This window comes from Sceloporus occidentalis, unplaced genomic scaffold, assembly GCF_023333645.1.
Source record: "Sceloporus occidentalis isolate IW3139 unplaced genomic scaffold, rSceOcc1.0.p SCAF_1, whole genome shotgun sequence".
Taxonomy (NCBI): domain Eukaryota; kingdom Metazoa; phylum Chordata; class Lepidosauria; order Squamata; family Phrynosomatidae; genus Sceloporus; species Sceloporus occidentalis.
The window spans coordinates 161391758-161419616 of record NW_028316981.1 but is presented as its reverse complement, the minus strand read 5'-3'; the positions used below and the strand labels follow the sequence as shown (position 1 = coordinate 161419616).

Here is a 27859-nt window from a genome sequence, read left to right as displayed (position 1 = left end):
AACTGCCCTCGCTTAAGGCTATGGAATTCTGGGAGTTGGAGTTTGTTGTGGGCCCGGAGCTCCGCTCCGCTCCGGGCCCACAACAAACTCCAACTCCCAGAATTCCATAGCCTTGAGCCAGACAAAGGGTTAAAGCGGTGCCAAAACGGGTTATTTCTCCAGCGTGGATGCATCCTCGGAGCACTTTTGAGACTGCAGAAATAACCATCGATGTCGAACCGGATGATTCTGCGGTGCGGATGCAGCCTGAAGGCAAGCAAGGAGTGGCAGCCGGAGCTTTTCGCGGCTGGCGCTGCCAGGTGCTGCCAGCTCTCCTTCTCTAAGGATCCGGGCCCGGCTTGAGAGGCTGGCTCTTGGGGCAGCTCCTCTTCTTGACAGCTCTTGGAAGCGCGCCGTCGGGTGGCAGAAGCCTTAATTCGCTCCATCTGCTCCTCTCTCTTTCTTCCTCCTTCCCTCTCTTTTTCTCCTTCTCTCTCTCTCTCTCTCTCTCCTTCTCTGCCAGATCGGGAGCCAGGGATGACGTCGGGCCCGCGGCAGCCAAGAAGCCTCCGGAGAGAAGGAGAGGAGGGACCCGCCGGCGGGGCAGCGCAAAGCCCAGAGGGTGGCCGGCTCCTGGCATCCCCCCGTCCCCCAAGGGGGCAGGGAGAGAGGAGGGAGGCACGGCCGTCCGCGGGATCCAAGCGGATCCCTCCCTCCCTCCTGCAGTGCTTTGCTGCCTCCAAGGAGAGAGGGGATCCCCGACGCCCTGGGGAGAGGAAGGACAAGCCCCAAGGGACACCCTCCCGGAGACCCAAGAGGGGACTGGGCAGCCTGGCCTTGCCTCTCGTCGGAAGGCTCTCGGGGGCGGCAGCCTGGGCTTCCTCCCTCCCGCTCCTCCTCCTCCTCCCCCCTTCCTTCCTCCTCCTCCTCCTCCTCCTCCTCCTCGGCTGCCTCTCTCTCTCTCTCTCTCTCTCCGCATGGCTCCCTCCGAGGCGGCCACCCTCCCGTCGGGCGGCGCTATAAGAAGAGGGTCCCGTCCCCGCCAGGCCAGAGCCGGCCCTTGACAAGACAGCAGCCCCCGAGAGTAGCCCTCCAGGGGAAGCCCCGGGGCAGCCCACGCCAAGGCAGACGCCACCATCAGCCCGGGCTCCTCCAGCCCCGGAGGAGGAGGAGGAGGAGGAGGCAAAGGCAAAGGCAAGCGGAGGAGAGCCATGAGCCCCGTGGCCCTGGTGCTGGTGGGCCTGAAGACCCTGGGCCTCCTGGCCCTCTCCTCCCTCCCCGGCGCCCTGGCCCTCAACAACAGCGGACGATGGTGGTAAGTCCGCCCCGACGGGAGCCCCGCAGGCTGCATCCGCACGGCTGGAAGAAGGCGCCTTCTTGGCACCGCTTGGGCCAGGAGGAGGAGGAGGAGGAGGAGGGCATTCTGGGCATGGCGCTGCCCCAACAAAGCAGCATGCCCAGAATCCTCTCCTCCTGGCCTCGCTTCGGCAGGCTTTGGGAAAGAGCAAGAAGGGCCGTCGGGGAACACGGCGGCGCCTCCCTCCCTCCCTGCCTCCCTTCGCTTGAGTTCTAGCTGCCGACTTCTGGAGCAAAGGCCAAGCTTTTGCTGGCCGGAGTCTTCTTCCGAGGGCTTTGCCATCCCAGCCCCTGAGGCCCAGAGAGTCCGACGGGCCCAGGCTTCGGCGGCAGCAGCAGGACTAGCTCTCCAGAGAGAGAGAGAGAGAGCTTGTAGCCCCTTGGAGACTCACGGAAAGAAAGAAGTGGACAGCAGCAGCTTTCCTAGACTTAATTCTGCTTCCTCAGATGCATTTGGGATAGAGTAATAATCATAATCATAATAATCATAATAATAATAATGTGGAGAGAGAGAGCTTGTAGCCCCTTGGAGACTCACGGAAAGAAAGAAGTGGACAGCAGGAGCTTTCCTAGACTTAATTCTGCTTCCTCAGATGCATTTGGGATAGAGTAATAATCATAATCATAATAATCATAATAATAATAATGTGGAGAGAGAGAGCTTGTAGCCCCTTGGAGACCGACTGAAAGAGAGAAGTCGGCAGCAGGAGCCTTTCCTGACTCCCCTCGCTCTCCTTCCTCCGATGCCTGGCCCAGGAAGCCGGGATTCGAACTCTGTCCCTCGGAGTCCAGCGCCCAAGCCACTTGGCCGCCTCTTTCCCGCAGTAGGGCTTGGGATCCGCTGGGGTTTGGGTCCAGGGAAGCCCGGCCACCCCCCGTGGATACCAGAATCCGTGGACGCTCAAGTCCCATTGACGCAGTGCTCTCCCTTAGACAAGGGGGCAAAAACCCAGGTTTGCATTGGGAGGGGAACTGGCATTACTTTGGAGTGCTTTCAGGCCCTGGGTGGTTGCAGCCGTGGATCCCAAATCCCGTGGATACAGAGGGCCGACAAGTATGAAGGGATTGTCCACACTCATAAAGGACATGATGCACCCATTTCTGTCTGTACGAAAGGGGCCCATCCCAACAGGCAGGATTTCTTTTCTTTTCTGTCTGTCTGTCTGGTTTCCTTCCTTCCTTCTTTTCTTTCTTTCTTTTGCATTGTGTTCATCTACATAAAAAGAAAACCTTCCCAACTCTCCAACCCCTTCTAAGAAGAGGCATCTTCCAGCCTTTCCCACCCACAAACAAGGGATAGTCTTTCTGTCAAGGGATCCCTGGGGGCAACCCTCCCCGAGGGCTACTACTACCAGCTCCCTCACTGGAGGCAGCAGGGAAAGGCCCCTGGCATTGGATCTGAAGGTGTGACTGGGGAAGGGAAGGCTTCCTTTAGACAAGTTATTGAGGACATGCCCTCTCATTCGCTATTGAACAATGTCCTTCTTCTTAAAGCGCTTGGACTGCAGCTGAGGAGGTAGCTAGGAGTGCGCCCCATGGCTATCAGTGCATCCTGGCCATGAGCCCTGGGTCCATGCTCAAAGCCCAGATCTGTCTCTGGTTCTGTGGGTGCAAGTCTGATCACCCTTGGCTTGGAAGGGACACTGGAGTAGTGGGGATTTTACTTTTACATGGCTAGTGTTGGTTGCTAGTCAAGGCAGGTTATACTTTCATATTGTTCTTCTTGTTGTTGTGTGCCTTCAAGGCATTTCTGACTCATGGTGACCTTAAGATGAACTTGTCCTAGGGCTTTCTTGGCAAGATTTGTTCAGAGGGCATTTGCCTTCCCCTGAGGCTGAGAGAGTGTGACTTGCCCAAGGTCACCCAGCGGGTTTTCATGCCTAGCAGGGATGCCAACCCTGCCCTCCAGGAGCCAGCATGGTGCAATGGTTTGAGTGTTGGATTAGGGCCCACAGAGACCATCCTGGTCTTCACTTTTGCATCCAAACTTAACAACATTAAGTCTCAACATTAAATACGCCCAGGTCCAATACCTGTCTCCTGTCCCTCTTTGTCAAGCACACCCAGCCAACCTTCAGGATAAGACAGCATTTTGGAAGCAGCAGCATTTGATCTGAGGGGTGGGAAGGCTAGGGCCCTGCATTGTGTTATACATTCAGATGTTCAAGCAGTATAGCAAAAAAGGGAAAAGAAAGGCCAGAAATCTGTATTCATCCGTTTCAGTAAAAGCAAGCGAAATCACTGAATGTCAGTCCATTTGTAGAATGTGCTGATTAATAATTATTCCAAAATATTGCAAGTGTTGTTACATCTTCTACCTGTTGGGTCACAGGTGGCGAAAAATTATCCTTCCAGTATTGAAGTACTGAAGTATCCAACACTTTTAGCAGTCAAGAGGGCATGAGAGATTCACACCATTTGCCCAAAACCTATAGACTTTGCATAAACACAAACTGAAGCTGCCTTGAATCCCATATTGGGTGCAAAGTGGGACACTAATTAATCAATTAATATCCTGCATTTCTCCCAGCACAGGATTCAAGGCAACTTGTTGTTGTTGTGCGCTATTTCTGACTATGGCGACCCTAAGGCAAATCTATCATGGGGGTTTCTGGGCTGAGAGTGTGTCACTCACTCAAGGTCACCCAGTTGGGTTTCCATGGCTGAGCGGGAAATTGAACCCTGATCTCCAGTGTTGTAGTCCAATGCTCAAGCCACTGCAAGACACTGACTCTCATAATAATAATAATAATAATTATTATTATTATTATTATTATTATTATTTATTTATTTATATCCCACCTCTCCCTATGGATCAAGGCGGGTTACAATACATTTCAATAAAACACAAAAATATACAGAATGTACAGAATACAAATTATAGAACAAAACCAACCCTACATAATCAGGCAACTTGCATCCATTCATTTTTTAATCTGCATGGGATTTTTAAATGGATACGAGGCAATTTATGCAATGGCTATTTACATCCAATTTAAACACTGTACAAATAAAAAAAAAACTATTAATACTAAATAAATAGCATAAATAAAATTAATTGACTCTCATACCCCAAAGATGCACAGCATGCCCTGCGGCTTCTTCTGTGACAGACTGCTGGCCTCTTTTATGTGACTGATGCCATGTTCTCTCGCTCCTCCATTCTGATGTTCAGATGAAGGAAATGTCTTCTTTTTAGACGTTCTTAATAAGACTTGGGTTGTGTGAGCACTAGAATTTAGCTTTCCAAGTGGATGTGTGGCACCTCACCTGCTGGGGCACATATTTTTCTTGCCTCCTGTTCCTAAGAAAAGACTTGCCAATAGACCGCCATCATGCTTTTCTAATAACCAATTATTTGGGGCTATGAATATGTTTTCAGAGCACCCAAAGCTTTGAAAGCATCTGGGGTTTAAGATGGGCAGGGGTCTCATTGCCTCCCAAATCATTCTAGCAACCAAAATTGTCTTGAGTGGCATGTACTGAATTTCAGAGCTCTAGAAAAAGATCCTACTGACACTGATGCATCAGTTTGCATGGGTTAGCAGAATGGGAGTCCACCAGGCCGCAAGTGTCTTTATTGGTGCTACTAAATGAAGCTTGCAATTCCCCGAGCCATACTTGTAGCTTATGTATATTTTACTCAAATCCCAAGCTTGGAGATGCAGTGGAATGACTATGGCCCAAATATGATGATGATGATGATGATGATGATGATGATGAATACTCTATTCCACAGCATGCAGTTTGATTTGCTCCAGCTTGGGTTGCTTCTGGCCTCTCCTTTGAAGTAAATATGAGTACCTAACTTTTAGTGCAAATGTGCCCAAGTTTCAGATTAGTCTAATAATTGGTATGTCTGATCTTAAATATGTGTGCACCAAATGTTAGGTTTCTGGATCTCCTGGAAAGACCACTAGCCATTTAAAAGTACACTTCTTGCTCCCTTCCCACACTGACTGCATGGTGGCCCTACCATGATACTGAGTGATACTGATACTGATACAGGGTGGCCCTACCATGATACTGCCATCTCAGGCAGAAGGGTTTGGTTGTCATGAAATGTGGGGAGACTTGCTAGCTGTTTAAAGTATTATTTTATTTTTACGGACAGGGATTCTGTGTGCGATTTTCTTCTTCACTGGTCAAAATAACATATCTATCATTGGGTACCATTGGTGATAGTGGGGTGGATGGAATCAATTGATGTTCTGCCTCAGGCAGCAAAACATCTTGGGCTGACCCAGAAGAAAACACTAATGAAAATATTTCCCTTCCTTTCTTTTTAAGGGAGGGAATAAACTCTGTGCCCACATCACGGCCACATTACAGCTTTCTTAAGGTGCATCTACACTGGGAATAATGCATTTTGATACCACTTTTACTACCATGACTCCATCCTACAGAATCCTGAGATTTGTAGTTTTGTTAGGCACCAATGCACTGTGACAGAGAAGGCTAAAAACCTTGTTAAACTACAGACCCCAGGGTGCCATAGGATAGAGCTACAGCACTTAAAGTAGTGTCAAAATCCATTATTTCTACAACATTGCTGCACTTTTAGTTTCCTGAAAGTACCTTCAATACTGTTAGATACTCTGAACACTTGTTTTGAGAGAGATGGCTGCAAGGGTTCTATTTCAGACACTCCTCTACCTATCCAAATGGTCTGGGCCAGATATGTGGCAAATTTGAGGGCCGCACTTCTTCAGGCAGTACCTTGACAATTTCAATATATCAGTTAGCCATTTGATGAAATGCTATCGGCAGATAATTATTCTATCAGTCAATGGATTTGTTAGTTTCTAGTTAGTAACCAGAAAGTGAAATCAACCAAACAGCACAAACCAAATTAACAAATCTACAAAATAATTAACGGATTGATGTCTCGATCCTGTAGCATCACTAAGCAGCTTACTATCACATAATACTGAAGAAGGGTGCTCACAGCCAACCAGGGGGGAAATAGCATCCCATTTACTTTTATTTGTCATTCTTCCCATTTACTTTTATTCGTTTCAGTTGATTTAAAACACCAGTATTTGAAACAAAAAAAAAAAATGACCACCAGTAGCAGCCACATCAGTTAACAGCTGAAACTTGTGTTTAACCAAATGCTCTGAGAGAGGAGATTTGCCAGGAATGGTGTATTGTGACCTCTGGTGGAAGTGCAACCCACAGGGAGAGTCCACAGCATTTCACAGCTTCCTTTCCTCTCAGCCACAAATTTCATTGATACAGATGCTTTGCGAGGGGCATCTGCTTTGTATGTGGATTCTCTCAAAATGTGTCAGGACAAGCTGAATGTGTGGTACAGCCAGGGACAGGGACATAGCTAGGATTTTAGGAAGGGGGGGGGTCCAGACTAAGTGCCACCATTATAATGGGGCTTGGGTGCGGCGGCGCAGCAGCACGCACCATTCATTTTTCTAACGGAAGGGGGGGTCTGGGCCCCAAGAATCCCCCCCTTGGCTACGTCCCTGCCAAGGAGGTTCTCTCTCCCCATGATGCCCAGGACCCAAGTGGCAAGTGGCACTACAACTGAGAACCGCAGTGTAGAGAAGTTCTTGCACCAGGACTATGCGGTATCCTCCTGGGTGCAGCCTGATGTGTAGACCCCCAAGTATATACAAAGTGGATCTATTGTTGGTGCTGCCACTTTTTCTGCTGTTAGGTTGAACAAAGACTTTGACTCCAACCTAGTAGTAATATTCGTAATAATAACAGAGTAATCAAAGCCACTTCTTTCTTGCCTAAAAAAATACTATGAAATCCATAAGGTTGACAGGTGGCTTGGAGACACATACATACACAGTCATTGTCATGTATTCTATAAACATCTGCACTTAGATCCTGCTGAAAAAAACACAACGTAAACCAGTTTTTCAAAGAGCCAAGGGCAACAGACTTTGGATCCAGATCACCTTCATCAAAAATTGTAAGTCAGAAACAACTTGAAGGTACACAACAACAACAACAACTACTACTACTACAATAATTACTGAAATAGGAAGCCATCATGGTACAGTGGTTTCAACATTGGACGATGACTCTGGAGACCTGGGTTCAGTTCCCTCCTCAACCATGGAAACCCACTGGGTGACCTTAGGCAACTTACTCTTAGCCCCAGAAAAAACCATGATAAGTCAGAAATGACTTGAAGGCACAGAGCTGCCACCGCCATCACCATCACCATTACTACTTTCTTTCTAGGTTGTTCTGACAAAGGATTATATTATAAATGGTAGAAGGGGAGATTTTCTTTCGGTCCTCAAATTTCTAGCATTCCAGAGAATGAAACACCACAGTTCACACCTAGAACTCTTCTATTTGCTGTGTTCACATTCCCTTGGTAACTTTCCCTGCTCCTTTCTTTGGATGCCTAAACTTAAATTTTTAAAGGCCCAAATGAAGTTTTAAGTTACTGCACAGCTAGAAATTTGGAGAGTGAAGAACAAATTTCATGGGGGAGGCAGAATTCTTATTTGTGAGCAACACCCTCATTGTCACCCCCCCCCCCCATACATGCACCGGTGCAAAGACTGCAGTTGGCCTTGGCCTAGGGAGTAGATAAATCATGCAAAACACCCTAATTTGGCTCCCTGCAGATATGCCCCTATTAGTTGCTTAGGCAGCCTTCCTCCAAACTGGATCTGCTTCCTCCAGATGTGTTGGACCGCAAGTCTCACCTTCCCCAAACATTTTCTATGGCAGTGGAAATGATACAGTTCTTGACAACAGAAGTCAGAGTCCTGATGGGCATCAGGTTAGGGAAGGTGACTGGAGCTTTTAGCATGTGCTCCCAGCTGCTGGTGCTTATAGCATAGGAGCAGGCTGAGCATTGGAAGGAAGGGAGAGAGAGGTTGTGTTTCAGATTCTCCTATTTGGGTTGATCCTGCTAAAATGTTTGTAAATTGGACTATGGCAAGAGTGAGTAGAGTGTGTCCCTGCAAGGATGTTTTGGGGATCCTTGGCATGTCCATGCTCCCCTATCTCTTACCAAAGGGTAGGGAGGGTGAATTGTCACTGATGGAAGCCTGCAGGGATCATAATTCACTTTTTTAATAGATTGTAGTGTCTCCTTGGACTGTTTTAACCATTTAAAAAACGTATCAATTTTTCAAAAGCAGAAGTGGGGCAGTCTGGAGGGTAAGGCAGAAAATTGGCCCTCTGAGCTTGCCACAGTTGCCCACCCTTGGTCTAGGAAGCCACACGTGGCCAGTGTGTTTTTAGTGGCATTCCCTAGATGGTTTGGTATTCTTGGTATCCTTTTTGATGAAATTAATTGGAAGAAGGAAATTCTCTAACTCACTCGTTCCATATAACATGTGAGGCATGCCAAATGCACCAGATTTCAAATGTATATGAAATCTCCTTTTGGCTGTGCTCCAGATATTTTGCGGTCGAGTCTGGCTAAAAATGGGAACACTCTGCTCTTCTCCTATTTAATAACTGGATTAAAACGCCATCTCTACGACCCACTGCTACTGGTCCTTGAAAGCCATCGGTGCATTGACTTTTTTTTAAAATGATCGTAGAGAGACTCTGAGAGTAGTGCCATATATAAGTCCCCTTATTTTTTTATTGACATGTAAGAATATTTAACATTGGTCTGTTTATTTTTCACATTTAACATGAGCATGTCTGTTCATTTGGATCATCTATGGAAGGTCTCTTAGGTGCTCTGTCAGCATTAGTTAGAGGGCCATCGCTGTGGCTGTCTCTAAGCTCTGGAACCTCTAGCCTTGGAAGACCTTTCAAACTCCATCTTTGGTATCTGTGTTCCACCACACTGTAAAGATCTATTCTTCTTTAAAAAGAGCTGGGGTTAATGGTTCCAGACTCTCTCTCTGGTAGGTTTTGTTGATTTCCCTGGTGCTTTAGAAAGTAAGGTTGTTTGTAACTTTTAATTTCTGTCTTGGTTTTGCCAAGTTTTAAAAATTGCTCGATAATGAGTTTTATCTGTTATCTCTTTTTGCTCTGCTGTTTGTTATTATTGCTCGTTATTGGTTTTATTGGCTGTCATGGGTTTTAACTGTTAATATCTATGCGATGTTATCTATGGTCCAAAGCAGAAATGATCCAGCCTGAGATCACTTTAACTGACTTGGTTCAGTGCAATGGAATTCTGGGAACTGTAGTTTGGGGTGACTTCTCTGTCAGAGAGTTCTAGTGTCACAACAAGCTACAATTCCCAGGATTCCTTAGCGCTGAACCAGGGCAGTTAAAGTGGTCTCAAACTGGATTATTTGTGGTGTGTGTTTTGGACCTCTGTAAGTACAGTTGGTCCTCTGGATTCACAGATTCTTTATCCACTGATTGAAGCATGTATGGCTTGAAAATATTCAAAAAATACAATCATCCCTTTATACCCATGGATTAAACATGCATGACTTAAATTATTTTAAAAAGACATAAATTCCATGATTTTCCTACTTTATATAAGGGACAGCAGGTCACTGTGTCACTGTATTTAACGGGACTTGAGCATCCACAGATTTGGATATCCATAGCAGGTCCTGGAATCAAACCCCAGCCAGCAGATACCAAGGGCCCACTGTATCTGATGTTAGCACAGGCATATATTTAGAGAAGTGAGAGAGTTCTATGCAAATTAATAGTTGGTATGCAATGTCATATATAGCATGCCCTGCAAGCAACAGTCACCATGCAATAGGATTTAATATTTGTGAGATTTAATGTCTGAGTGCAGTTTTTTTTAATATAATCGAGCACAATTTTTTAATGTAAACTGTTGTTGTTGTTGCTAATTGAGACGTTCCAAAACCATAAAGAAAATCTAAATACATTTCAAATGTGAACTCAAAATCTCTTGTTCTAAAATAAAAAGAATTTGTTTCAAATCTGAATGTAGAATTTGAAATTTCACACTGAGCAATTTGCATAACAAAATCTGAAAGAGGGGTGCATTCTGTATTTTAAGATCAGAGGAAAAGTTACTAATTTAGACTGTGGCTCCACTGGGATCCTGGGTGTTCTCAACCCAAAAATGTTGCAAGCTTTGTCTAAGACTTCAAAGTTTTGGTCTACCATGCCTAGTATTTAAGCTCTTGCAATTGTCTGCTCCCTCACCTCACCTCCAGGGGAATCATCAATGTGGCCTCTTCCACCAACCTGTTGACTGACTCCAAGAATGTACAGCTGGTGCTAGACCCTTCCCTGCAGCTGCTGAGCCGTAAGCAGCGCAAGCTCATCCGACAGAACCCGGGCATCCTCCACAGCATCAGCAGCGGCCTGCAGAGTGCCATCAAGGAATGCAAGTGGCAGTTCCGTAACCGGCGCTGGAATTGCCCCACCACTCCTGGGCCCAACATTTTCGGCAAGATTGTCAACAGAGGTAAGTAGGTTGCAGAGGAAGGAGACAAGGATGGAGGTGGTGACAGAGGGCTACTGGGATGAGCATCTCCTTGTTCCTCTGGGCTGAGTGTAGTGCTGGACTAGGGTTGTGAGAAAATTTGGAAAAAGAGGTTATTCAGTGAGCTGAAAAAAGAGCTAGAGCTGGGGGGAAATTGTTTTGGGGGCTACAACCCCACAGCTTCCAACTACCCTGATATGGAAGACACCATCCCAATTTATCCTCTGTCATCCCACCTTTTCAGCTGCTTTTAAAATATCCCATGTTCTCTCTCCTCTTAATTAGAAAAGATTTTTTTTAAAAAAATGCCAGTATTAAATACCCATGGTGCAGCTATATCTGGAATTCTGTTACAGTTCTGCTTGGTGCACTTGGAAAAAATATTTCAGACTGGAAAGGGTGCAGAAAAAGGAAACCAGAATAATCAGCAGACTGAAATAACATGCTCACCAATTGTCCTAATTTCGGAGAGATACTCCTATTTAATCTTCTGGTGTCCCACTTTTTCAGCTGCTTTTAAAATGTACCAATTTCTCTTTCCTCCTCCCACTTTCCCCCTTTATCTTCAGCTTATTTCAGTTTTTGCAAACTGAGTTCAAAGTGCGGAAATAGTTTGTACTCAACTCAGCAGGGGGAGAGAAGAAAATGGAGTAGAGTCTTGGCTTTCCCTGTAGTCTCAGGCAAAATGAAACTGCTGCAGCCTTTCCTAGTCTGTCTGTTTTTCTGCATTAATAACTTTTGTGATCTTGACCACACTCTGACATTGCTTGGCCACATGTCATCTGTGAAATGTTGATGGGTATGCAGTGCCCAGAATACACCACCTATCATCAGGGCTGCTGAGAGCTGGCACTGGGCCTGTTGCAAAATGTGTTATCATTGCCTCTCATCCCATTTTCCTACAAACTAAATATATGTTTTGCTTTGCCATGTCTGAAACTTATTAATTGTAATTTTGGGTCCTTACAGAAGGATTAGATATGCTGAGGTTTAGCAACAGACATTATAGCCACTCTGTTATTTTGAGATAACATTTATTTTGCTGCTTTTTTCACTGCCCAGGCCCCCAGGGTCCGAACTCTGAACCCTCTCCCATCTATTATGTCTCTTCTTGGCCCTGACCAAGAATACCAGGCCATACTGACTGGGGGCACCTGGAAGTTGTAATCCAAAAAGGAACATCCCCAAGCGCTATGCAAATGTTTGTATGTCTCTGCAGTCCCAACGTAAATTGATAGTATTCTTCATCATGCCTTACAGCAGGGCTGGGCAACTGTAGCTTTCTAGCTCCAATCATCCCTAGTCAGGAAAGCCAGTTGTGCAGGATCATGGGAGCTGCAGCCTAAAAACATATCAAGGGCCATACATCCCCTGTCTCTCTTTTAAGTGACAAGTGAATTTTACATCAGGCCAAGTGAATTTTCTGTGCAATCTTTATAGTGTAGGAAATAATGCAAAGTGATCCAGTGGAACCTTGGCAGTAATGCAAAGAGGTATATTATGATATAGATGTTTCTGGGAAAGTACTATTCAGAAAATAACACAAGGAGACTAAAATACATTTTGGGATACACCACTGTTTGCTTTCTATTTCCCAGTTTTTGAAGTGAGAAAGATACAATAGTGTATTTCTCAGTAAAGAATTATAAAGGTTTGAATAAAGCCCAAAGAAGTTTCATGCCATCCCTCTTCCTGTCTGCCATTCTTTCCCTCATCTTATGACTTGACTCTTTTTCTTTTCCGTTTCCTAAATGGTGATTTGCAGAATGGCATGTGTGTGTGCCCATTCACCACAGAACCACCATCGTCAACAGCTCCAGAGAGTGGTGGCCACAGGAAATGTGCTGAGGGCTCACAACACTGCTGCTCTATGATTAAAATTAAGCAAGGCTCAACTTGCTGGCCAGCCTCAGAGCTGGTTTGACAGCCTCTGTTGGAAGGCTGGGGTTGGCAAAGGAGAAATCTGGGTCTACTGACTGATCACTGGGTAGACTGGCAAAGATTTCTGAGTTCTAGTGACATAAATCTTCAAGTGCTCCAATTTGACAGGGACAGTCCCAATTAACCCTCTGTCATCCCACTTTTCCCACTGCTCTTAAAATGTCCCGGTTTTTCTCTCTTCCTCCTCCTTTCCCCCTTTGTCCTCAGCATACTTTAATTTTTGCAAAAAATTAAATTAAGTGCAAAAATATTTCATTAATTCATTGGAGAGAGGGGGAAGTCTTATCCTTCCCTGTAGACCCAGCCAAAAGCAAACTGTTGCAGCCTCTCCTACACTGTACATTCTTCTTCATTAATAACGTTTGCCATCTTGCCCATGTTCTGAAGCTGCTTGGCCACATGTGTCCCGGTTTTTAACTGTGAAATATTGGAGGGTATACAGCCATTTAACAATAGTGACAACAAAATGACACACATAGATTATACTCCTGAAAGAAATTCTTGGGCTCAGAGTTTTTAAAATATATCTCAGTATATGCCTTTTGCACTAAGATCTGGTTAGTGGATCACATTCCCCTCTTCTTTTCTCTTTGTGACTTAACTGTCCAGTGTATGCTCACAATATTGGGGAATTTTAAGGAAATCCCTTCCAAACCTGTCAGTCAGTCAATGATCTCTGTGTGTGTGTGTGTTGTGTGCCTTCAAGTTATTTCTGACAAATAGCGACCCTAAGGTGACCCTATCATGGTGTTTTCTTAGCAAGATTTGTTCAGAAGAGGTTTGCCATTGCCTTCCCCTGAGACTGAAAGCATGTAAGGTCACCTAGCGATACCCAACCTTAATATAACCTGGCATGGCTCCACCTTAGTAAATCTAAGTTTAATGGTCCCAGATCCAGGGACGTAGCCAAGGGGTCCGCCCCCCCCTTCCGTTAGATAAAATGAATGGTGTGTGCCACTGTGCCACTGCACCCAAGCCCCTTTATAATGGTGGTACTTAGTTTGGACCCCCCCTTCCCAAAACCCTGGGTATGTCCCTGCCAGATCCCAGAATTGTCCCTCAGAGGTTTATTAATTATTATTAATCCAGAGAGTTTCAGTACTTTTTTTCCTGAGGAGATTATGAGACCCATCTCCTCCCTCACAAGGCAGAAGTGAACTTGAGTCTGGTGACGAAATAAAGATTTTCTGAAGCTTCTGCCCTACCCAGAGGTTGCAGAGGTTATTTCCTCTTTCTCAAAAAGTTCTAGAACCAGGGTTGCCAGATTGAAAACTGGAGAGGACTCCTGTACCTTTCATGGTTGTGGGGAATTTCAGCAGCTGTTCTTTGTGATGCAACAAACAACACTGGCTGAAACTCCCTCTTCAATGCAACCGTTAACGGTACAGGAGCCCTCTCCAGCTTTCATTCTGGCAACGCTAATTAGAACTAAGATAATTTTCTAAGAGGTAGCAGTATTAACTTTTTTTTTCAGCATCAAAAATGGAAAAAAATGTCTTGTGGCAAAACCTTATTAGTTCCAAAAAAAGGAATGTCTAGTGCAGGGGTAGGCAACCTTTTTGAGCCGGGGGCTGGGTTGCTGTCCCTCAGACAACTGGGGGCCAAAGCGGGGGGGAGGTGGAGCTTCCACCCTCTGGGGGCGGAGCCGCACGCCAGGGGCGGAGCTTCCACCGAAGCCCTGCGGGGAGGAGGAGGAGTATGCCTGCCCTCTCCTCCTCGGTCCCTTCCTTCGGTCGAACGGGCTCCAAGGGACCCTTTTGGCCGAAGGGGAGGGAGGCCGAAGGGAAGGGCTTGGGCACCCATCCCAGGCCCTTCCCTTCAGCTCTTCCCTTCGGCCGAAAGAGCTCCAAGGGCCGTGGAGGAGCCCAGGAAGCGGCAGGCCACTTCCGTGGGCCCCTTCTCGGCCCGTGTGGCCCCAGGCCTCCCTCCGGAAGGAGAGGCCTGGGGCCGTAAGGGCCATGGGGGGAGCCCGCGGAGGTGGCAGGCCACTTCCGTGGGCCCCTTCTCGGCCCGTGTGGCCCCAGGCCTCCCTCCGGAGAGAGAGGCCTGGGGCCACAAGGGCCCAGGGGGGAGCCTGCAGAGGCGGCAGGCCGCTTCCATGGGCCCCTTCTCGGCCCGTGCGGCCCCAGGCCTCCCTCCGGAGAGAGAGGTGTGGGGCCGCAAGGGCCCTGGGGGGCCCCTTCATGAGGTGGAGGAGGAGGCAGCGGCCTTGGCAGCAGTGACGGCAGCGGCGGCATCCGGCCCATGGGCCAGGGGTTGCCAACCCCTGATCTAGTGTTTCAGTCTTTTACACAGCTTGTCTGCTTAAACCTGACTGATTTCAAAGGCAGTGAAGCAACTTAAGCTTGCTCAAGATGAATGGTGGTGGTGGTGATTATTGTCATTGTTGTCCTACTGACATATCATGGCAGCTAAGAGGATAGGTAAAAAACCAATAATCTTGTAAAAACAGTACCAATCAAGTAATCAACTGTATGGAACAGAGAAATAGATTAGCACCGCAAAAACATACACTCGCAAAGACTGGCATCCTGCTTATGACATATATTGTTTTTGACTGTTGTAGAGGGAGGAATTCACTACCTTCTTATGCATCAGCTATCCCCCCACCCCCCAAAAACCTCACCTACCCTCTCCACTCAAATGCACACACTCATGATAACGTACTAGCTAGGGAAGAAAAAGGAATAGTTGTGGATTGACTGGTTATGTCCCTAGCGTTGTCTGCACATCATTCTCCAGGACCTTTCAGGGGTCCTTATCATTGTGTAGCTGGCTATAGGAACATAGCCAGCTGTTCATCTGCTGCCTCTCCTTCTTCTCTGACTACTATATGACCTTATTGGGTGGCCTGCAGAAGGAAGGCAAATTCTGCAGGTACTGAGAGGGGAGATTTGGTGTAGTTCTGCCTAGACAGATCTTTGTGCCCAGTCTCTTGATTCAGGATATCAGCGGTAATCTCAATAAAACAAGGTAGGAGGAAGAACACAACACTTTTTGGACAACGTGTGAAGATGAATATTGGAGCCAGTGACTGTGGGCCTTCTAAGCCTGTTTGAGCTCCATCCTCCACCATTTTTTAGACTTGGATCCAAAACACACTGCAGAAATAATCCATCTTGAGACTGCTTTAACTGCCTAGCTCAGTGCTAGGGAATCCTGATGATTGTAGTTTATTGCGGCACCAGAGCTCTCTGATAGAGAAAGCTAAATGGCTGACAAAACTACAGTTCCCAGAATTCCCTAGCACTGAGCCAGGGCAGTTAAACCAGTCTCAAACTGGATTATTTCTGCAGTGTGTTTTGGACCTTGGTCAATATCACACTAAATTGTCACTGCGCTATTATTTCACCTTAACTGCTAGGGTTGCCTCCTGTGGAATCCTGGGATTTGTAGTTTAGAGAGAGGCATTTCAAATTCTCAACCAGAGAGGTTTTAAGCCTCTGAACTATGAACCCCAGAATTCCACAGGAGGCATTTATAGCAATTAAAGTGGGGAAATAATGCTATAACAGTTTTATTTCTTCAGTGAAACAATACAAAATGGAATAGACAAAGACAGTACAAAGTCTTTACAGGATAGTACTCTTTTCATTTCCTTTGGCATCAAAGGTCATTCATTGTGCAGGAGAATTACCAAAGCCAACCCACAGTTACTGCCTTTGGTAGGTAATAACCAGAATAAGAAGATGTGAGAAGAGGGTCGCCAACCCCCCTCATCAGGGTGAAAAATGAACCAGAAAAATATATGCATGATAGCCTTCTGAAACTTGGTACCCTGGATATATGGAGTACCCAGACTGTTGGGGGCAAATTAGCTTACTTGCTAATTAGCTTACTTGCTGTTCACTGCTATGATCTTTGGAATAGCGGTATATAAATAAAACAAATTATTATTATTATTATTATTATTATTATATGTGAGATGGAGCGTGATGGCTCTCATCTCCTCTGCCCCCTCTTGATCAGGAAGCAGTGTTTCACCATGAGGGTGAAATGTGTTCTTGAGGGAGAAAACCTTGGAAAGGCAGGAGTCACTCACATTATGTTGAGAAGGCAGTTTGGCCATGCAGGTCCTGTATGCAAAAACCAAGCAAACCCAAGTTTACTTTAGGGATCAACAGAGAAACAGAGTACAGCATATATCCTAACAAATTAACAGCTGGGATTTGTACATCAGGCGTCATGTATTTTTTTAGATTTTATAGTTAAGTTATTATTACTATCCCCCTCACCCCCGATATGAAGAGGAAAGACATTCCTTTCCCACAAACTCTCAGACTTTCTTACTCTAATATGCCTCCACTTGCTCTCCCTTCCCCTTTCTTTCCAGCAAAGCAACCATGGATGGACCTCTTTAAAGGGAATACCAGCATTTAGTGAATTAACATTCCTCAATTAAAAAAAATGTTCCCAGTGAATCAGACATCATGTTTAAACATTGCAGTACTTAGGTTTTCACTCATAAATATTTGCTTAGGAACTTGCCTCACTGAATTCGGTAGACATGTATATTTGTTTAATTTTTAAAATGTATATATTTTCTTCCAGAGATGCAAAACAGTTTCCAACATAATTTTTAAAAAGGTTATAATAAAAAGAGAATCAATAATATATATCAAAATATTAATCAAATTAATTATACTTTTAAAACACCAGTTGAAATTATTTTAAAACACCACTTGAGCATTGATAATAAATAAGCAGTAAAATATTTAAAACACAAGCACTTCCATTTAAAGTCCACTGACCATGTTAGGTAGTCAGCTGCTGAATGCCTATTTGAATAGAAAGGTTTTGGCTTGCTGTGGAAACATCACAGAGAGGGAGTTTGGATCCCCGTGCAAGAGATACTGAATAGGAGTTGCTACCAAAAAGGCCATCTATTGTAATTTTACCAAACATAACTAAGATGGTGAGACTAGGGCTTCTGCCACACTGCAAAATTAATGCAGTTTGAGATCACTTGAGCTGTCATGGCTCCATCCTGTGGAATCCTGGGATTTGTGGTTTATTGTTATCTTTTTATTGTTTTTGTATTTGTTCTGATGTCCCACACTTTTCCACCAAAGGGCATTATACATAAATGTTGTTTTTGTTGTTGCTGCTGATATTGTTATCAATATTGTTGCTGTTGTTGCAACCGAACTCTGAGAGAGAAATCTAAATATCTCAGAAAACTAAAAATCACAGAATTCCATAGTACTGAACTGTGGCAGTTAAAGCAGTGTCTCTCTTTCTGGCCAATGGAAGGCTTTTCCAAAGGCTGTAGCTGCTTTGTAAGGTTTGTTACATTAAGTGACGCTCATCCTCCCCTTGGATATTTCTCATTCCCATTGTATCAGTACAGTAGTCATAGAATAACTAACCATCCAGTCCATAGTTCAGTGGAATCTAAGCAGATAAATTTTAATAAATCACTTTCTTGGTGGCTTCCTCTTCCCTCCTCATCTCCCCTCTGCCCACTTTTGTATAGTATTGACTGGACTGTAAACTAAGGCTGTTGTACTTTGGATATTTCAGGAGATAATGTGAAACGATGATAATGCTTGACAGTCATTCACCATCATGTACGAAGCAAACCTTAGTCCCCATGATATTTATAGCACTGATGACTTAGTACATCAGCTTAACTGGGATGCTTTACTTGGTGAAGGTTTATGTTTGTGAAGAATTGTAAGGCTATTTATACTGTGAGAATCTGAGGAGACAACAGAGACAATCCGCTTCCTATGTGTGATTAGGGACGGGAAGGGGGAGTTAAATTTGTAGCCTCAATAAAACCCTTCCTATAATGGTTCCTAAAATTAAGAAAATCATGTGTCATACACAAAGATCATCTAGTCCAGCTCCCTGTGCCAGTAAACTTCTCATTCCTAAATATTCCTAAAAATTTAACTAAGCTGATTTACAAGTAGACAGTAGGAACAAACTGTCAACACTTAGCACCATGCCAAGTGAGATTGGAGGGAAAGAAGGAGACGGTGGGTAGGATCCTGTTAAGAACATGTGTGAGTCATGCAGTGTAAATCACCATTGCACAACTGGCATATACTGCTGATAGCAGCAGAAGTGGAGTTGGGCAGACAGCATGTTAATCTGAGCTCTGTCTTTACAAACTGCACATGATGCATGACAAGATGTGGTTGTATCTCCTATATTGTGCATTGTGCCATGGCACTTAACCATTGACACTTGTTGCATATTGTTGCTGTTCTGCAGGGGGATTGTGTGGCATATTTCTGGGTGTAGCTATTTATGCTACGCTAAGAGGGTGTTGGATTGCAGCCATTAGAGAAAGATACCTATCATCTCGGCAGTCTAGCCAAGATGACTGATGCTCCACCAAAGCAAGGCTGGGCTTGGGAAACAGCTTTTTTGGACTACAACTCCCACAGTTCCCTGGCGAGGGTTGCCACCAGCTGGGGAATGGGGAATTGTCGTTTGAAAAAGAAACTTCCCCAAGCTCTGGGATTTCACTGGGTTTGAAATTCTTGATGAAAGATTCCATGAAGGTACCCAGTGTCACCTCTTGACAAGGAAATAATGCTCACACCCTGCCTCTGCAAAGTGCACATTTGTGAGGGTTTTGATGTGTTTCAGAGAAATAGGTTGTGCAACATTGCACATCTATATTTTTAAAAGCACAAGTGGTTCAAACTATGTTCAGCTGGAAAAATGCATAAAAACAATGTTCCTGGAGAAAACACATTAAAATGTGAACATTAAAAATGCATACCGATGCACACACTTTTTTTAAAAATGAAAAGAAAATACACATGAAAATTCTTGCAAGACATAAAAAGTCCTGCAAACTGATATGAAAAAAGAGCAGTGTGAGGGCATTGATGGGATTCAGAGATATGCAACAAAACCCAAACATACTTGCTCTTCTGTCTCCTTTGTAGCTGGTCCCCAATGCTGTATCTTTTCCCTTCAGATAGAACATCCATCTTGTTTTCATTGTCTTATAGAAGGTGGCTGCATAAAGTGTGTTGGCCACTTAGACTGATTGCCATTTATTACTATATATACTTGACTATAAGCCGATCTCATGTATAAGTTGAGGGCAGGTTTTGGGGCCAAAATTGTGGATTTTTATATGACCCATCAATAAGTTGAAGGTAAAACCTAGAGGCATATAATCAATAAGGGATGAAGAAAAGGAAAATGATGCCAAAGAATTTACAAAATTCCACCAGGCTTATATAACTGTTTGTGCTCATCCTAAAGGCTGGATGGATGAGAGAACAGAGGGAGGTCAGTGCCTCCAGAACAGATTACAGTCTTGACTTTCACCAGGGAATGGTTCCTTTTTAAATAAGAGTTCAAGTATAGTACATACATTGACAGTGGATAAGTTGGCTCAGGTTTTTGGAGTCAGTTTTTTGACTAAAAATTTCTAGCCTTACAAATGAGTGTATACACAGTAACTGGTCAAAGATGGCACATGCCCTGTCACACCTGTAGGGGAGCCCAAGAGCTTCACAAGCAAATGCACCCCTTTCATTATCAGCCTGTATTTCACAGGTAGAGATTACTGCAATGCCTTTAGCACTTAAGCAACTGCTCTCCAGTGCTACTTTTTGTACAGAGCAGGGATAGGAATCATGTAGCCTGCCATGTGTTGTTGGACTTCAACTCCAAGCAGCCCTCGCCAGCATAAGCCAATAGTAAAGAATGCTGGGTGCTGCAATCAAAGAATATCTGGAGGCTTGCCTGGTCAGTTTCTATGCCTGGTAAAGAAGCAGCTAATGCATTGTTCTTTTTCTAACACTGCACATTGTTCTAACAGTATGCATCTTGTTCTAATCCTAAGTATGATGACTCAAATGGTTTACTGTTGTACTCAGGGATGTGTGTGTGTTGTACTCAAGGGGGGTGTTACTTCCTTGTAAGTAGTTTAGCGTGATTTCCCTAAACACCTGTCATTTCTAACCACTGGACAAACTAGCATAACCCTGTTAGAAGATTTATGATCTAATAGACTCTGTATAAAACAAGAATGAGAGGCTGGGCTGGGAGAAGAAAATTTTGGGGGCCGCTTCTTACCAAATGCTACGCAAGTTATCATCAGGGATGGCTGAGCAATTTCTTTGGTTTATTTCTTAAAAGGAACTTATCAAATGTACACTTCCTCATCATACAAACTGGAACACAATGATAAAGAAATATTTTTTTCTGAATATAGTGATACAGATCACAGGTCATAATACAGTGGGCCCTTGCTTCCAGGACTTCCTGTGGCTACCAAAATCTGTGAATGCTCAAGTCCTATTATACACAATGAGGCAGTAAAATTGTGTCCTTTATATAGAAATAGCAAAATCAAGGATTGCTTTTTGGAATTTTCTTTAAAAAATATTTTCAAGCTGTGGGTGGTCGACTCCATGGTTAAAGAATCTGTGGATATGGAGGGCCACCTATTGATACAAAAATTGTATATAATACTGGAAATGGCAACAAAACTGATTGTATGAAGGAAATTTGCTTTAAAAATGTGCATGTTAGGAAAAGTTTGTATCAAGACAAATGAATATCAAACTAAGTATGAATTTTCATGTGCCCTTGGGTGTTTTTTAAAAAAATGCAAACTAATGTTGATATAAGACAAAACAAACTTAACATTGGAAAGCTTGAGTAGAACAGAATGCGATAAATGTGTCCATCCATAGTTATAATAACAAGGGGTAATAGTCACTGTGGAAAATTGTTCTTGGAGAGGATGACACTACTCATTTTCATTCTTCATTTGAACTCAATGTGGCATACATGTGGTTCTCAGATGGTTCCCCATTTCTCAAAGTGGCTGCATCATGTTTTAGCAACTCCTGTTGCATGTTCAGCCAGATTATTTACATCGTCCCTCCTCTCAGTGACAAGCATGCATTTGTGTTTACTGGTGTCAGTGTCATGTTATGTTACAATCACCTAAGCAGAACCTTTGCACTTTAAAACTCTCAGATTCACAGAAATAATAAATAATTGGGATAGAAGAGGACAGGACAGGACAGGACAGGACAAAGATCTAAAGCAGTGGCTCCCAACCTGTGGGTCAGGACCCCTTTGGGGTCGAATGACCCTTTCATGGGGGTCGCCTAAGACCATTGGAAAACACCTATTTAATTGCAGTTATGAAGTAGCAACGAAAATAATTTCATGGGTTTGGGTCAGCACAACATGAGGAACTGTATTAAAGAGTCGCGGCATTAGGAAGGTTGGGAACCACTGATCTAAAGGCACTTTGGATCATAATCTGGTGCTTTCCTCTACCTTCATCCACATGTGCTTCGGTTTGCTTTCCTGAATACTTACTCCAAAAGAATTGACTGTGTAAGTACCTTTCTTAGAGCATCTCTGTCTCTCTGTTTATTATGGCAGATCTGGGCTGAAAGCTCAAGTAAGAGAGGAGGTTAGCAGACAGATGACTACATTACAGGAGTAGTAGTGGAGGACACCATCATTTTGTGTGGTTCATCCCTGCTGATGTGATGTGTCTTGTAGACAGTGCAAAGGATAGACAGAAAGATCTTGGGATTGTTTCCAATTGTTGAGACAGGATGTTTTAATTCTCCACATTTAAAAAAAGAATTGGTTACACTGAATCTGAATATTTATTTATGATACTTATATGTGACTTACTGTATTAACATGCCTAAGTAATGTACACATAATATGCTATAAAAACCACAACTGACATTATTTTTACACACACACATGCATAAACACACAACATAAAAATAAAACAGTAAAAATAGGCAGCATCCTAATCAATTTTACAAGCCAAGGGAATACTGCAGAAACAAGTATATTTTCAGAAGGTGTTTAACACTTGTCACATTTTCTTCTTCCTGAACTATCCTATGGGCAGATGTTTCAGTGTGTGATGCCAATGCTGAGAAGGCCTGCTTTTGTGATGTGACATGATGGCAATCCATTAGTCATGAGACAGCTCACAGGGTCTTTTTTAAACATCTCAAAGGCTGAATGGTTGTATATAAAGGAGACAACACTTTTTCTAGATATCTTGGTCACAAGTATTTTGGGGTAGACTGTGCCAAAAACGAAACCTCTAACATTGGCTCAGAAGTGGGACTTATTCTGAACAGTTCACTTTCCAAGGTGCCTCCATTCTCAATGTATGTTGGTGTTCAGCAGAAGGTGTTGCTGCTCACACATGCTAATAATAGTGTAGATCCAAACATGAGGAGTGGGCTTTATTTGGATGTACTTGTGTGGAGTCTCATAAGGTGTAGTGCTTGATGCTGCACTCTGATGTGCCATGTTGTTCTCTCCTTACCTCTCACTCCTCCTAGGTTGTCGAGAAACTGCTTTCATCTTTGCTATCACTAGTGCTGGGGTTACACACTCGGTGGCCCGCTCCTGCTCTGAAGGCTCCATTGAATCATGCACCTGTGACTACCGCCGGCGGGGCCCAGGTGGTCCGGACTGGCACTGGGGTGGCTGCAGTGACAACGTTGACTTTGGCAGGGTCTTTGGACGAGAGTTCATTGACTCCAATGAGAAAGGGCGGGATCTGCGTTTCTTGATGAATTTGCACAACAACGAGGCAGGACGTCTGGTAAGAATCTATGGACCAATAAGTGTGCATCAAAGTGTCTCTGTATGAGAGGGAGATCGGAAGAGGTACTTTTTGGACTATAGCTCCCACAGTCCTCCAATCAGTATGACCAGTGGCCGTGGTGGCTGCAAAATTCTGGGGGTTGTGCTCCAAAACAGGACCTCTTCTAAGTTCTGTGTGTGGCAATGACATATATGTGAGAGGGAGAGTGAGAGTGAGAGAGAGAGAGAGTGAGAGAGATTAAAAGAGAGGGAGACTGGAAGATGCTATTCACATAACTTTTGTAACATGGTGAAGTCAACAGGAGTTGACTTGTGCTGCCTATTTTATCTATTGAATAGATTTCTTGAATATTTCAGTGTCTTCCCATCCCACCCCACTCTCAGAGTCAAGTCTAGGCTGATTGCAATGTACACAAAAATAATTGTGTGCACTGGCCATACTGGCTGGGGGACAGCCTGTTTCCCAACGTGACTGGCCAGATGCATCAAAAGAGCTTACAAGCAAGGCATGAAGGCAATAGCATTCCAATGTACACTGCTTTGAACCTTGAATTTTCCTCACACTATCTTTCACAGACGTATCCTCTGTTATTTTCCCCAATTCTCTTTATGAGCTATCTAAGCAAGTAACCAGCAATACATCTCCCAGGAGCAAACTTCATAAACTGATGAAACATTGTGCAAAAAAGTGAATGTCCAATCAATATTTGTATTGTGAGGGATATTTTCTCCTCCTTTGCTTTCATTTTCCTCACAACAGTAATAACTTTATGAAACTCTGTCATGTGTCTGTCTACCCAGTTGCCTATTGTTTTCTAAAACAAGGTTAGGCCACTGTGATCCTCCAGAAGTTGTTGGACAGTAACTCCCACCAACTCTTATTATTGGCTATGCCAGCTGGGGCTGGTGGGAGTTACAACTGAAGAACATCTGGAGAGCTGCATTACTTCCACTCCTGCTTCTGATATCTGTTTCCTTTCTGCCTCCAAGTATACCAGCTCCCTCATCTTGGTTAAGAAATTTCTATTATCAGCATAAAGGTAATGGTAAAAGTACAGTGAGACCCTATTATCTGTTGGGGTTTGCTTCCAGGATCCCCTGTGGATAACAAAATCCACGGATGCTCAAGTCCCATTAAATATAATGGTAGAGCAAAATGGTTCCCTTATCAAGGTTTGCTATTTGGAATTTAAGGTTTACTATTTGGATTTTATACTTTTTTGGAATATTTTCAAGCCATAGATTCTTGAATCTGTGGATAAAAAAACCATGAATAAGGAGGGCTGTTCTCCCTTGATATGAATGTCTAGTCATAATTGACTGCAGGGGGCAGTGCTCATCTCCATTACTAAGTGGAAGAGCCAGCATTGTCCGAGGACTGCTCTGGTGGTTATGTGGCAGCATGACTGCACTGAATGCTGTTATATTCCCACCAATGTGGTACCTATTTATCTACTTACATTTGCCTGCTTTCGAACTGCTAGGTTGGCAGAAGTTGGGACTAGTGACAGGAGCTCACCCCATCATGCAGCACTGAGGCCTCGAACTGCCACCCTTCCGATCTTATGATCATCAGAATTGGCGTCTTTAACCACTAAGCCACTGCATCCCTTATCAGGATATATACATTTAAACCAGCCATCATCAACCTGGACCCCACCAGATGTGTTGAGTTACTATCCCCATCACCCACAGATGGAGTTATACTCTAATGCATCTGGGGAGCAGGTTGGGAAAAGGTGGTCCCCTCTCCAAAATACCCTTAGAGTATCCACTTCCTAAGAGCCAGCATAGTGTAGTAGTTCGAGTGTTAGACTAGATATTGGGAGACCAGGGTTCAAATTCTCACTCTGTCATGGAAACCTTCTGGGTGGACTCCCTCAGTCTCCAAGGAAGGCAAAGGCAAACACCCTTTGTCAAGAAAACCCCATTTAAGGGCCACTGTAAGTTGGAAACAACTTGAAGCCAAACAACAACAACAATAGCAATAGCAACTTCATTTATATACCGCTTCAATACTAGCTAAGCAGTCTCTAAGTGGTTTACAGCTGTAAGCTAATTGCCCCCCACAATCTGGGTATTCATTTTAGCGACCTTGGAAGAATGCAAGCCTGAGTCGAGCCTGAGCCCCTAGCTGGTATTGAACTCACAACCTTATGGTTTGTGAGTGAGTGGCTGCATTTAACCACTGCGCCACCAGGCACAACAACATGCCTACTTCCTCTAGTATCAATACAATTTCTTTAAACAGCTACCAGCATGTTTGTTCTTAAATTTACATCCTCCTCTCTTTAAAGGTCTAAAACTATTTTACACCGTCTCTCCCAATAAATCAGTCACCTCACACTGGGAGCTTCTTTCCTCCACTTCTCCCACTTTGCTCCCAGAAATCAGGCTTTGTGAGATTTAAATCTATTTGCCAGGAAATCCAAATTGATCTTTTTATCCATTCAAGAGGATATTTAACAGCAAGCACAATTACAGAGCTTGGCACAGTACTTTTTGAGACCACAGTGCTCGGAATCCCTTGACCATTGGCAACTGTACTCCCAAAAGAGTAAATCTGCCAAACTCTGCCATTTTCTTAGGGCCTCATGGAAAGGAAAGGAGCTGTACCCCTTTACACAAGAGTGTGTTCTTGCACAGATCTTCATCTTGTCAGTGAGGTTGGGTGCAGGACAACTTTCCTGTGAATTGTGCTCTATGGCTCAAAGCTGCTTCTGCTGTCATTGTCAAAAGTGTCTCAAACGTGTCTGCCTGATCTCAGGATAAGACCCCTGCATTTATGAACAGATATGTGCCAAGAGGTACTGGGCAAATGAAGACATATTTGCACATGTTAGTGGACAGCAATGCACTTTGCATTGCTGACATGTATATCTATGTGTGTGAATTCCTCTGTCAGGAAGCCTATGTCCCTGCTTGCATTTCTGCAAGGAAGAGACTGCTTTTGCAAGGAGGGAATAGGGCAAGGAGGCTGGCAGTAATGGTACAGGAGAAGTGGAGTTGTGGGGGTGGGAAGACCCCTCCCTGCAAAAAGGTGGGGAGGCATCCTTAAGCAGGCAAGCCCCAGGCATGCTAGCCAAGCCGAGAACCACACGCCCGGCTGCCATGTGGGCTCCTACACATCTGGAAGGAAATGGTTCCAATTCTTCTAATTGCAGTAAAAACTCTGGAAGAGAAAGCTGTGGGCTTGGAGAGCCGAAGCCACATTCCGTGGGTGGGAGAGGGCCCCACTGTCCGCCAGGGGAATAGTTCCCATTTGCAAGGCAGGCAGCAATGGGGGGGGGGGATGGGCCTCCTGAGAGGAGGGCTTTCCAGCAGAGCACAGAAGGGAGACCAGGCTGAACAACAGGCAAGCTGTAGCAGCACAACCATCCTGGACAAAAGGAGGTTTCCCAGATGTTGTTGGACTTCAACTCGTCTTTGCCCCAGCTAGCATGACTGATGATTGGGAATACTGGGAGTCACAGTCCAACAGATCTAAGGGACACATATAGCCAGCCTTAGCCACCCATCCAGATCAATTCTGGGCATATTGCTCAGTGGCAAGAATAAGGCCAAAGAATATGTTGCATTGTAGATTGTTCAAAGCACTTTCATGTTCATCACGGGTGGAAAACTGTGGGCCTGTTCGGCAGTTTCCATGATCTCTGATTGGCTATGCTTGCTTTAGCTGGTTGGAACTATAGACTAAAATGTCTGGAGGGGCAAAGTGGCACACTCTGACATGCATGATAGCCAGTAAACTTTACATCAGAGCTGCAAGGTAGACCAGTATTGGGATCTTCATACTAGGCTACCTAAGGTCAGGTAGTTTGTGGCAAGGGCAGATTTGGAACCATGGACTTCCTGGTTTCCATCTTGGTATATCTTGGTCAATGCACTTCAGAACATACACAGGCTTAGAAACCAAGCATCTAGGTACAGTGTGGTAGCCAGTATACAGTAAGTTTTGCAAAAAAGTAGTACAATGGTATAGTAAAGTAGCAGGAAGAATAAAGTAAAATAGTAGTAAAAGCAAAAGAAAATAGTAGAATAATAGTAAAAATAACATTTGCAAGCTCTGGTGGAAGCTCTTGGTGTCTACTCTAGTCTCTCACAGGCCTCTGTGTTCCTTCTCTTGTTGTCTAGACTGTCTTCACAGAGATGCGCCAGGAGTGCAAGTGCCATGGGATGTCGGGCTCTTGCACAGTCAAGACCTGCTGGATGCGGCTGCCTACCTTCAGGACAGTGGGAGACTTCCTCAAGGACCGCTTTGACGGTGCCTCACGGGTCATCTATGGCAACAAAGGCAGCAACCGGGCCTCCCGAGTGGAGCTGCACCACTTAGAGCCAGAGAACCCGGCCCACAAACCTCCTTCACCAGTAGACTTGGTCTACTTTGAGAAATCACCCAACTTCTGCACCTACAGTGGCAAGACGGGCACAGTGGGCACAGCTGGGCGCTCCTGCAACAGCTCATCTCCAGCCCTGGACGGCTGTGAACTGCTGTGCTGCGGGAGGGGGTACCGGACCCGGATGCAGCGGGTCACCGAGCGCTGCAACTGCACATTTCACTGGTGCTGCCATGTCAGCTGCTTGAACTGCACCAACATGCATGTCTTGCACGAGTGCTTGTGA

General features: G+C 44.7%; 1 protein-coding gene across 1 annotated transcript; it reads left to right on the top strand.

The window, feature by feature from the left end:
- The first annotated feature begins 1190 nt into the window (after positions 1 to 1190).
- Positions 1191 to 27859, top strand: WNT1 (Wnt family member 1). The gene is made up of 4 exons (XM_089508378.1): positions 1191 to 1294; positions 10440 to 10693; positions 22969 to 23234; positions 27371 to 27859. The coding sequence occupies exons 1-4, from the start codon at positions 1191 to 1193 to the stop codon at positions 27857 to 27859; spliced, it is 1113 nt and encodes a 370-aa protein (XP_089364504.1).